This window comes from Bos grunniens, chromosome 3, assembly GCF_055505025.1.
Source record: "Bos grunniens cultivar Pamir isolate PY7600 chromosome 3, Bosgru_T2T1.0, whole genome shotgun sequence".
NCBI lineage: Eukaryota > Metazoa > Chordata > Mammalia > Artiodactyla > Bovidae > Bos > Bos grunniens.
Window position 1 is genome coordinate 120,144,350 of NC_141167.1, and position 12,513 is coordinate 120,156,862.

The window sequence follows — 12,513 nt, forward strand, 5'->3', positions numbered from 1 at the left end:
TCTGTATAAGAGACTGTCACTGTATGAAAACCCTAGTTGTGTCACATCCTTGCCTACATTTTACAGCACTATAAGTGGAAACCTAAATGAAACAATTTTCTAAACAGGAATATTACCAAAATTAGCTGAAGGAAAGTGGGGAAACCTAAAGAGTAATAACCATGCAAAATACTGAAATGATAATCAAAGGTCAACTCCATTCTCCATAGATATACTAGGATCAAAGCGTTTTATTAGTGAAGTTCTATCAAATTGTCCAGGAATAGATAATGCCATTGTTCTTCAAAGTGAACAGAGAAAAAGATGGCAGTTCATTTTATGGTTGCTTATACCAACATTTTGTACGGATCGCATGGAAAAAATCCATCATTTAATATCACTTCAATCAAGGAGGCAAAAATCCCACATTGAGTATACTTTAAAAAATAAACAATGCCAAGCATGATTGAGAAGAGGTTATAGTAGTAGTAATGGTAGGATGCTTTAACAGAAAAATATAGCAATATCATTTACTATACTAAACAAAGGATAAAACCACATGGTCATCTGAGAAGATGCACAAAAAGCATTTAAAAATATTTTAAAATCTTGTTCTTGCTTTTAAAACATATATATACAACATGCATACACATACTTAACCAAATAGAGACAGACAGTTCTCTGGGAAGCACATATCCAAGAAAATTGACTGACACTATTTGAATCAATTTGAGAATTCAGCAGTGTCTAAATACACAAGATTAACACTAAAATGAACATGTTTCTCTACACATCATCAGTAACTAATTAGAAAACATAATGGAAAAAAGAAACATGTATAATACTTCTATATACATTCTAGGAATAAAACTAAGAAAGGAATAAAATGAATCAGACCTTTATGAGGAAATCTATAAAACTTTATTCAAGGACGGTATTTAATATCCCAGCCTCTTACTGTGTTTCCTTTATAATACTTATGAAAAACTTTTTAAAAACCATATTCTTAAGTAATGTTTAAGAGTCAGGGCGGAAACCAAATCAAATCATTCTGGTTGGTTCTCTTGCTTTTGTCATCTTACCTGCCCCTCCCCCCATTAGACTGTAAACTTTTTGAGGGAAAAGATCTCATTTGTGGTGTTCCTCCCTCTGTCCACCCAAGACCTTTCACAGTCTTGGCACAGAGTTGGCCCCTTACAACCATGGTGGTGGTGGTTGTTTACTTGCTAAGTCATCTCCGACTCTTGCGACCCTGTGGACTGTAGCCCGCCAGGCTCCTCTGTCCATGGGATTTTCCAGGCAAGGATACTGGAATGGATTACCATTTCCTTCTCTATGGGATCTTCCTGGCCCAGGAATCTAACCCAGGTCTCCTGCATTACAGGCAGATTCTTTACTGACTGAGCTATGAGGAAAGCCCCCTTACAACTGTAAAGCACCTATTTCTGCTTTATTGACTATGCCAAAGCCTCTGACTGTGTGGATCACCACAAACTGGAAAATTCTTCAAAAGACGGGAATACCAGACCACCTGATCTGCCTCTCGAGAAATCTGTATGCAGGTCAAAAAGCAACAGTTAGAACTAGACCTGGAACAACAGACTGGTTCCAAATAGGAAAAGAAGTACGTCAAGGCTGTATATTGTCATGCTGCTTATTTAACTTCTATGCAGAGTACATCATGAGAAATGCTGGGCTGGAAGAAGCACAAGCTGGAATCAAGATTGCCGGGAGAAATACCAATAACCTCAGATATGCAGATGACACCACCCTTATGGCAGAAAGCGAAGAAGAACTAAAGAGCCTTTTGATGAAAGTGAAAGAGGAGAGTGAAAAAGTTGGCTTAAAGCTCAACATTCAGAAAACTAAGATCATGGCATCTGGTCCTATCAATTCATGGCAAATAGATGAGAAAACAGTGGAAGCAGTGACAGACTTTATTTTTGGGGGCTCCAAAATCACTGCAGATGGTGACTGCAGCCATGAAATTTAAAGATGCTTCCCCCTTGGAAGAAAAGTTAGGACCAACCTAGATAGAATATTAAAAAGCCAAGACACTACTTTGCCAACAAAGGTCTGCCTAGTCAAGGCTCTGGTTTTTCCAGTAGTTATATATGGATGTGAGAGTTGAACTATAGAGAAAGCTGAGCATGGAAGAATTGATGCTTTTGAACTGTGGTGTTGGAGAAGACTCAAGAGTCCCTTGGACTGCAAGGAGATCCAACCAGTCCACCCGAAATGAAATCTGTCCTGAATATTCACTGGAAGGACTGATGCTGAAGCTGAAACTCCAATACTTTGGCCACCTGATGCGAAGAACTGACTCATTGGGAAATACCCTGATGCTGGGAAAGATTGAAGGCAGGAGGAGAAGGGGACGACAGAGGACGAGATGGCTGGATAGCATCACCAATTTAATGGACATGAGTTTGAGTAAACTCCCAGGAGTTGGTGATGGACAGGGAGGCCTGGCATGCTGTGGTCCATGGGGTCGAAAAGAGTCAGACAGGACTGAACGACTGAACTGAACCGAACCGTAAAGCATGGAAGAACCTGAAGCACTGGCTGGTCCTCTTCACCTACTTTGAAGGATATTACGCAATAATGTACAGAAATTTCTCCACGCCATCCTCGTGACAACACCCCCCCCACCGACTCATCTCCACCAATCAGAATGCTTGGCACCCGTGCCCTAGCTCTCCCTCAACCCCGCCTCCAAGGTCGCACGAGGCGGAGTCTTCCGGTCTCAGGCTGTTTTTCTCCTGGAGAGGCCGATGCGCCTGCGCACCGCGCCCTGATTGGCTGAGAGCTGAGGACCTGCGCGTGCAGGCCACAGCCTCGGTTACTAAGGGCGGGAGCCCGGCGAGGGCGCCGGCTGCTGGTGCTGTCTCAGGCTCGCTTCAAGGCCTGGCTACGCTCACTATGCCGAACCGCAGGGCCAGCCGCAATGCCTACTATTTCTTCGTGCAGGAAAAGATCCCTGAACTACGGCGGAGAGGCCTGCCTGTGGCTCGCGTCGCCGATGCCATCCCCTACTGTTCCGCTGACTGGGCGGTAAGGCTGGAGGCCCATGGCCCGGGGCCAGGCAGTTGGCAAGTGGGAGAGTAAGGCGGGAGGGACAGAGGCCTTGAGAAGGCCAGTGACCTCTGGGCCCTGCTGGAGAGGGAAGAAGCTCCCCGTCCCCAGTCGAGGGCAAACCGACGCCGGAACCGCCTCCCAGTAGTGTCCAGGCGTCTGCTTGCCGGGCCCCGGGCACTAGGCCCTCACTGCTGCTGCTTGTTTTCCCTTTCCATCTCCTCAAGCTCCTGAAGGAGGAGGAAAAGGAGAAATATGCAGAAATGGCTCGAGAGTGGAGAGCTGCCCAAGGGAAGGACTCCGGGCCTTCGGAGAAACAGGTAAAGTTAACCGGAGAAGAGCAGCCACCTGCCTCACAGGTAGGCGTGCTCAGTAAATGCTGGATGAGTGAATGGATTAATGTCAAGAGTAGACGACTGGGTGATTTGGGTGAGTGCAAAAGAGTTTTTCATTTTTTTTCTTGGCGTCAGAATGCTTGCTGAAAAACGAGCAGGCTCCTGAACTAGGGCACACGTTGGTTTCGTTTGATGGTGAAGGCCAGGGAAAATCCCAGTAGGAAGCCTGCAACCAATAAACCTTGATTAGCAAAAGGGAGTGTTGATATTTAGGATTTGTACTAGATCGCCTCTAAGGGTCCTTGTGAATTCTTTTATGATTGAAGAATCTTTTTCAGGTGTTTAACAGTAGTTTGGTCCATTCTCTCTTTTTGAATGACACCAGTCTGTGTTTAAAATATTGAAATAACAGTATCTGTGGATGTTGATTAATGTTTTGTGTGCCTTAAAAGGTAAGAGTTGAATAAAGTTTATTTGAATTTATGTCTGTGTAGCAAAATGTTAAAGCGCTGAATAAAATCTGTTGCTTATTCATATGTGGAAAAGGCAAGGTAAATGTGGAATTTTACCCCCTTCCTCTGTCTTCTTCCCATTCTGACATAGCAAAAATTCTGTTCTTATTATAAACTGCTAACATTGGATTGAAATTCAATAGTTTTGCTTGTTTTAGGTTTGAGAGATTTTTATATTATGGATTTATGTTTGAGTAGAAGCTCTACTCAGTTGAATTCGTATTAATACTTAATTAGATTTGTGAGCCCCGATTTTTTTTTTGTCTTCTTTTCACTACAGTTTCTTATTTCCCTTCAAAATAAAAGTCATGTTCTACATATATATCATTGAGACTTGAAGTCAACACAATCTGGTTTTTACTTTGAGTGAGGAAAAAACAGTATTGGAGTACTTCGGCAAATGATATTCTTTTGGCCACTGGACAAGCATGCGTTATGTGACTCCATAGGATTAGATTATCAGTAGTGGGGAAATGGCTTTCAACAATAATTGGATTGGTTATTTACCACCTAGCCCCTTGATTCAAAATATTTTTAGATTTTGCCATCCTCTGCCTTTGGGTGTAGGTGTTATAAGCATTATTTATGTACTCATTGGGTTTACTGGCTTGGAGTGGTTATTAAAGTAATCTATGGGTTGTTTCAAAGTTATTTTGCTAAATTTAAGTATATGTCATAAAGTGGGCAAGAGTTTAAATATATGGTCAATGATTACCTTTCTCTTTAGAAACCTGTTTGCACCCCATTGAGGAAGCCAGGCATGCTTGTACCAAAGCAGAATGTTTCACCCCCGGATCTGTCAGGCTTGTCTCTAAAAAGTGATCAAGGTAGAGTAATCCTACAGTGTTTTGCTTATATAAATTTGGGCACTTAAAATTCTACATTATGTTGATCAGTAAACTTGTCTTCATTTTAATTCTGCATTTCAAAGTAATTGACTCTGGTGTTCAAACATGATGGCACGAAAGTTGTAAAAGATCAGGTAATATGCATTTGTTGAAGTAATACTGGGTTTTTGTTTTTTTTTTAAAACAAAAATCTGGTCTCTTGATTTCTACCATTTCATATGTTATTAGATGTACTTTTTGAATTCGAGTGTTTATAGCTAGACACTTAAATATGCTTGTTTTAAAAATAAATTGAGCCTAGGACAGCAAAGAATATAGTTAATCAGAGTCCTTGCTATTCCTTTTGGCTGTTTTTTGTTTTTGTTTCTTTTTTAATTAAATGTGTTCTGACTTTGTTAAAAACTTACTAATCTTTAGCACTCCTTAAGTGTGGCCAATCCTGGTAAATAATACCCTTCTTACATTCTCACATTTCTTTATTCCTTTAGAGAATTTATAAGTGGTCTTTTGTGTATTGGTAAAAGGTAAAGAGTGAACTAAAGTGTCCATAGTTTGTACTAGAATTTTTCTATACTGATTCTACTTGGCTTTATTTTCCATACCATTATATTTCTTGAATATGGGTCACAGCTTTTCTTAAGTCATTACTCACATTTAAGTCTTATGTATAGCTAAGTTATGTAGAGCTAGCTGTAAGTTTGAATAATTTTGTTATTTCATGCAAAAAATGGTTACTGCTTTAATCCTTGGTAAATGTTATAAAAATTTATTTATCTGATACACCTGATTTATTTTCTCTTTTCTAATTCATTTAGAAATATAGGAACAGAAGGAGAAAGGTTCTAAAACTCTTGTTTTTATCAAGGAGTATATCTTGAGATGCTTATCTGTTTGTGTTGTCTTTTTTTTTTTTTAAAGCTCTCCTTGGAGGCATTTTTTATTTTTTGAATATTTTTAGCCATGGCGAGCTACCTCCTCACTGTGAACAGCGCTTCCTCCCTTGTGAAATAGGCTGTGTTAAATATTCTCTCCAAGAAGGTATTATGGCAGATTTCCACAGTTTTATAAATCCTGGTAAGTAGCCAATTAGAGTACATGCTAGATGTTAAAAAGTTACTTTTTTATATTGATCTTATTCAATAGTAGTATTTTTCTTAAAAGCTGTTGCATGGGTGAGTTCTTCAAATGTAGACTGTTTGAAAACTATTGAGAATGAAGTGTTGACAGAGTTTTTGGTTTAAGCTTTTAATCTCAAATAAGCATTAAAGTAGGAGGAGAGTGAAAAAGTTGGCTTAAAGCTCAACATTCAGAAAACTAAGATCATGGCATCTGGTCCCATCACTTCATGGGAAGTAGATGGGGAAACAGTGGAAACAATGTCAGACTTTATTTTTGGGGGCTCCAAAATCACTGCAGATGGTGATTGCAGCCATGAAATTAAAAGACGCTTACTCCTTGGAAGGAAAGTTATGGCCAACCTAGACAGCATATTCAAAAGCAGAGACATTATTTTGCCAACAAAGGTCCGTCTAGTCAAGGCTATGGTTTTTCCTGTGGTCATGTATGGATGTAAGAGTTGGACTGTGAAGAAAGCTGAGTGCTAAAGAATTGATGCTTTTGAACTGTGGTGTTGGAGAAAACTCTTGAGAGTCCCTTGGACCACAAGGAGATCCAACCAGTCCATTCTAAAGGAGATCAATCCTGGGTGTTCATTGGAAGGACTGGTGCTAAAGCTGAAACTCCAGTACTTTGGCCACCTCATGTGAAGAGTTGACTCATTGGAAAAGACCCTGATGCTGGGAGGGATTGGGGACAGGAGGAGAAGGGGACGACAGAGGATGAGATGGCTGGATGGCATCACCGACTCGATGGAGATGAGTTTGAGTGAACTCCGGGAGTTGGTGGTGGACAGGGAGGCCTGGCATGCTGCGATTCATGGGGTCGCAAAGAGTCGGACACGACTGAGCGACTGAACTGAACTGAAGCATTAAAGTTGAGCAGATAGAATGCCTGAAAAAATCTGTAGCCTGCTGTTTGCTTATCTGTAGTCTTAAAATTTCCTGAAAGCTTTGCTCTTTTCTTTCTTTACCCCATTCTTCACCTCAGCAGTTCTTAGTTTTTAACTTGGTGTTGACTTGTAACCTTGAGCAAAATATTTATCCTTTCTGAACCTATTAATTAATCTGTAAAGTAGGGATAATACCTGTTGGAGAGCTGTTCTAATGTGGGAGACCTGGGTTCGATCACTGGATTGGGAAGATCCACTGGAAAATGAAACGACCACCCACTCCAGTATTCTGGCCTGGAGAATCCCATGGACAGAGGAGCCTGGCGGGCTACAGCCTATGGGGTCGCAAGAGTCAGACATGACTGAGCAACTTTCACTTTTACTTTTCTAAAGAATACAGGAGATGGTATGGAAATAGACTAGTATTTAAAAGACTTTCAGCTATTATTATTCCTACTATTCCACTCCATCGAAAGCAGTTAGTAATGAACACATAGGATTTGATTCAGTTCTCAAGTTGGTAGATAGTAGTTAGGGGAGTATGAGGAATATATAGGGAGAACTATTTGGGGAAAGAATAATTTCGTCTTTGGTTTTGTCAGTTGCTTTAAAATTCATTAGGACAGTCCAGCACTTTTCCTTGTTTTGAAATAACAGGAAAACAAATTTTCCTACTTAATGAGAGTTGCTGCTTAGGATAATTTTTGAGCAGGTGTAAAACGTTAAAAAGGCAGAACTTGGAGACTTTCCTCTGAGAAATTTGTCAGTTATCTTGGTATATCAAGGGCCTCATGGACTGTGGCCTTTTTATGGACTCCTGGCTAAGACTGCTTTAGCACAGATTTTCTTCACGTAGTATTTCTTTCTCTGTGAGGACTAACTTTTTAAAGTAGTGTGAATAATATACCAAGATTCTTTGATAGTCATCATACCATGGGTTAGGAAAAAACTCCTGTGAGGTTTAAGTCTTCTATAATTTCACATAACAATAGCAATTACCTTTGTTATGATATGGTCATCCTATGGAATATTACTGTAGTACAACCGAGAGCTTATGGATTTCTGCATCTCTCAATGAAATATTTTAAATTACAGGTGAAATTCCACGAGGATTTCGTTTTCATTGTCAGGCTGCAAGTAAGTATAAAGGAGTGGGATAGAATATAGGCATTGAATATAAGCTACCTGGTTAAGATGCTCTTTAAACAGACACATAAAACACTGGGGGAAGATAATGTTAAATTATTGTTGGTAAATCTTAAAAGTGGTAGTGTATGTAAGCCTTAAAAAATTTTAAATTACAAGCAATGATAGAATAATGTCATTTTCCTTTTCTGGAGATTGTGTTGTTTTTTTTTTTTTTTCCCTCTGCTTATATCCTTTGGCTTGAAGATCAGTGGCTTTTACTGGCCAGGTGCTTAGGTAGGTCTTCTAACAGGTATAAGGTTATCTAGATTTAGGGCTATTCACGGAAACGTCCATTCAAAAGTAAAGGGGGAAAAGTTTATGCTTCTAAAGTAACAGAACAATAGTGTTAAACAGATGAAACAGCTATGAATTGATTTTTCAGATGAGGAAAACAGGTTTTCCTTGTACCCTTTTCTAGAAAAGAGTACATAGGTTTCTATGTAAAGTACATAGTACATAGGTTTCTATGTAAAGTATCTTGCAACCAAAGGATGTGTCTGTGTAAATCTGACCTCTTGTACTCTTTTCTAGGAACTAGATTTTAACCAGTTTTTTTTATCTCTTTTCAAATAAAAATCAGGATAATAGGTTTGTTTGTTAGTTTTTATTCAAAATGTCAGTGTTTAAAAGTTTTTTCTTAAAAATGTAGACAACTAGTCTGTAGAAGTGTTTGAAATTAGAAATAAGTTTTTCAAATCTGCTATAACAAGCAGCTGTTTTGTAATACTTATTCATTTTTGATAGTGTTCTTTGAGTTTTTCCCAGTCTTAATAAAAAAATGTGTTAGTCCCTTTTTTGTTTGTTTGGTTTTTCTGAGTCAGAGCCGTGGGCTTTGGAATAAGGAGTTTAAGGCAGTCTTTTAGTAAGTTCTCTTATGTAGCTTTGGGTGAAAAAAATGTATAGAATAAAAATGCTGTTGTATCTTTGAGATGTGAACCCAGCTCATCTCAAGTGTTAAATTGTCTGAAGCTATTTGGCAAAATAGGTAGTAGTGTAAAAGTAGAAACTTAGCTGGTGAATTAATTTCACCTTTTTACTTAAGCTCTGTTTATGGTTTGTTCATCTCATGAATGCATTGGAATCCTTATATGCCAGACACTCATTTGTGAGAATGCCCCTTACTGTTTATTTTGTTTCTGATTAATTTTTTTAAAAAAATCATTTTAAAAACTTATTTTTGCAATGGTCTCAAAATTAAGTGATTAATAGAAAGTGTGGTTCTTGAAAACAAGCCTATTAAGGTCTCCAGGAATGTTTTCTCAAGTTATTTTTCACACTGTTTGAAACGAAGCACGATGTTTTTCATTCAGGAAACCTAAGATACTTGGAGCTTACCAATTTAAGCATGTCTTAAATTGCCAATTTGATAACCCTAGGGAATGTATCAATTAAATAAGATAAATGACTGTATTAGAATGACAGCCATGTCAACATAATAACTGAAGATACCGAGGATAGTGTAATCCAGCTGATGTCTCACACAATGACACACTGAAAGAGATACACATGATTAATAGCTAAGGACAGTACATTCAGATCTGCCTGACGCTCCTGTGCTATCTGGTCTTTAAGAAGTACGTGTGAGACCAAGTGAAGTCTTCATGGGCATTATGGTTTAGCATGTTACATTGAAGAATTTTAAAATTGGAAGAGATTTTGATAGTCTCCCGTGTCCCGCCCACCCCTACAATGCTCCTCTGAATGGGAGTTCAGGTTCTGTGTGTGTTGGGGGTGCGGGGGTGGGTAGGATATTTGGGCCCTCTCATTCTCCAGTGCTTCACCAGAGGCACTCTGCTTCTTTCCTTTTTATAGTTAATCATTTTGAGAGATAAGTTCTGCTTTAACATGAGCCAAGCCTTAGAAACTGCTTTCAGCTTCCTATATGGAAGGTCTATCAGCTTTTAAAATGAAGCTTCATACACATATAAAAAAGATTATAACATTCACTTAAAATTTAAAGAATATTAATGAACAGCAGTGCACCTGCCGGTCAGCTGAAAAAATAGCACTTTGCTGTTATCACTGAAGGCCCCTATATTTCTCTCTGATTTCATCCCCCCTTAAGAGAACCACTTTTCTGAATTTTGTGTTATTTCCTTTGTTTTATGAATAGTTTTGTGATAAGTACATATTTAAATAATGTATTTTATTTTGCTTGTTTGAACTTCTCGGTCGTGTCTAACTCTTTGCAACTCCATGTACTGCCCCACCAAGCTCCTCTGTTCATGGAATTCTTCAGGCAAGAATACTAGAATGGGGACTTCCCTTGTGGTGCAGTGAATAAGACTCTGTGCTCCCAATGCACGGGGCCTGGGTCAGTCCCTGGTCAGGGAACTAGACCCCACATGCCGAAACTAAGATCTGGGTCAGCCAAATAAATACATGTTTTATTAAAAAAAAAAAAAAGAATACTGTAATGGGTAGCCATTCCCTTCTCCGGGGCATCTTCCCAACCCAGGGACTGAACCCAGGTCTCCTTCATTGCAGGCAGATTCTTTACTCTGAGCCATCAGGGAAGCCCCACATATTCTGTATATTTCTGTGTATTTTTTAAATGACGTCTTTCCCACTATTTCTCTGTTGGATTGTTTGTCATCTTTATTGGTGTATGGAAGTTTATAGTATATCTGTTTTTATTGATTATTTTAGTCGTGTGCAGATACCTGTTTTCATTTTTCTCTTATGGGTATTTTAATTTACAGCAGTTTTTTTATTTTTAATGTAGTAAATATATCAGTTTGTCCCCTGATAGTTTGTGGGTACTTGGGGTCTTATTTAAGAATTCCCTTTTACTTTTTTTGTAGTAAACTTTAAAGAATTTATTTTCACTTGACCTACTTATATTTCTCAGAATGAGAATATATACATTATTTACCAATAAGTGCTTAATGCTTTAAACTTATAATTACCTTACTTGCAGAAATTTGGAAATCATTCCAATTAACTGGAAAAAAATACAAACATTTTTTGTTCTTATAATTCAAAGTATATTTAAAATAAAATTTCTACAGCAGCCAAAACCTTTAACCAAAAGTTCAGAACTGCAGTCTCTTAAGGGTAACAAAATGGCCACATACTAATTATCTTGATTATTAACACAGAAAAAGAAATATTTGGCTCTTAAGACTGGCTAGCATTTAGTACAGTTTTACTTTCTGGGCATACAAAGCTGTCTTTATTTCATCTGTTCAAACACAGACAATTGCTCCAATTTTAAAGTTTAAATGAACTTTCAACATTTAATATTGGTGATGCTTGCTAAGATTTAATAACTTCCAGCAATGAGAATCATAAAATGACCACAATTAAAATTATCCTAAAGGACTTAACTACTACACAGAGTAATCTGCTATTCAATAGTGTTTTTGAATTACATGGTATTTTTTCACAAACATAACACCGCATTAAATATCTTGTATACCAATTTGTAGTTACAATAAGGATTGGGAGGTTAAGTTCCAAAGATAATTATGTAATTAGTTTCACATAACATTGCAAGACAGTGCAAATTTCAGGCAAAGTCAGCATTAGGAATGCAGTCTGTTGATCACTACAGTCCATGGAGTCGCTCATACTCTAAGGGGATGCTGCTGCTACTGCTGCTAAGTCACTTCAGTCGTTTCTGACTCTGTGTGACCCCAGAGACGGCAACCCACCAGGCTCCCCCGTCCCTGGGATTCTCCAGGCAAGAACACTGGAGTGGGTTGCCATTTCCTTCTCCAATGCATGAAAGTGAAAAGTGAAAGTGAAGTCGCTCAGTCGTGTCCAACTCTTAGTGACCCCATGGACTGCAGCCTACCAGGCTCCTCCGTCCATGGGATTTTCCAGGCAAAAGTACTGGAGTGGGGTGCCATCGCCTTCTCCAACTCTTAAGGGGATGCTCATCTATAATGGGCACCATCTTAATTCAGTCATGGTATTAATACTATGCTTCCAAAATCCAAGTAGATAAACAGTGAAATGGACTCCTGCTTTACAAATCATCTATTAAATATGCCTATAAAACTAAAAAAATTTTTTCCGAAAGGTCAAATGAGTTACACTTATTTTATCCTTAAACCCAGGTAAAGAATTCCCTTGTCCTTGAAGGCCATGAAGATATCTTTATTTTATAGTTCCAAGATCTTATTCCAGTTGGAATTGACTTGGGTATGATGTGAGGTAGAGATTCCGTTTCTTTTCCCTGTGGGTAATCCCGCTGTCTCATTTATCGAATGATCAGTGTGTCCCCATGAGCAGTGCCACCTGTGTCAAGCCATACTTCTGCTTATGCATGAGTCTTCTGGATATCTTCTGTCCTGTTAATCTGCTTGTTTTTTAGTGCCCGTATATTGTTAAAACAATATTTTCATAATGTTTTTACTTTGTTTTTTTGGAATATTATGGCTGTTCTTGTTTCTTTGCTCTTCCACATACAATTTATCGTGCTTCACAGAAAGGCTATTGAGATTCAGAATCTCCCGATTTAGAATCACAGGATTCTAATCTTAGGATTTGGGGGCTTTTTAGGGGAGTGTTTGTGCATTTTTATTTTAATTTTTATACATTTTTTAAAGATTACTTTCCAC

At 38.5% G+C, this 12,513-nt stretch overlaps 1 protein-coding gene across 5 annotated transcripts in view; it reads left to right on the forward strand.

Annotated features, from left to right (window-relative positions):
• The first annotated feature begins 2,823 nt into the window (after positions 1-2,823).
• The window catches only part of MAEL (maelstrom spermatogenic transposon silencer), a 56,477-nt gene continuing 46,787 nt past the window's right edge, over positions 2,824-12,513 (forward strand). For 3 of the 5 annotated variants that reach the window (XM_086393894.1, XM_086393896.1, XM_086393898.1), the window contains exons 1-5: positions 2,824-3,033; positions 3,282-3,374; positions 4,629-4,728; positions 5,668-5,823; positions 7,853-7,894. In XM_086393894.1, coding sequence (XP_086250020.1) covers positions 2,902-3,033; positions 3,282-3,374; positions 4,629-4,728; positions 5,668-5,823; positions 7,853-7,894 — 523 coding nt within the window. In that variant the 5' untranslated portion in view covers positions 2,824-2,901. The remainder of the gene's footprint in view (positions 3,034-3,281; positions 3,375-4,628; positions 4,729-5,667; positions 5,824-7,852; positions 7,895-12,513) is intronic. The other 2 variants (XM_086393895.1, XM_086393897.1) reach the window with 1 other exon arrangement.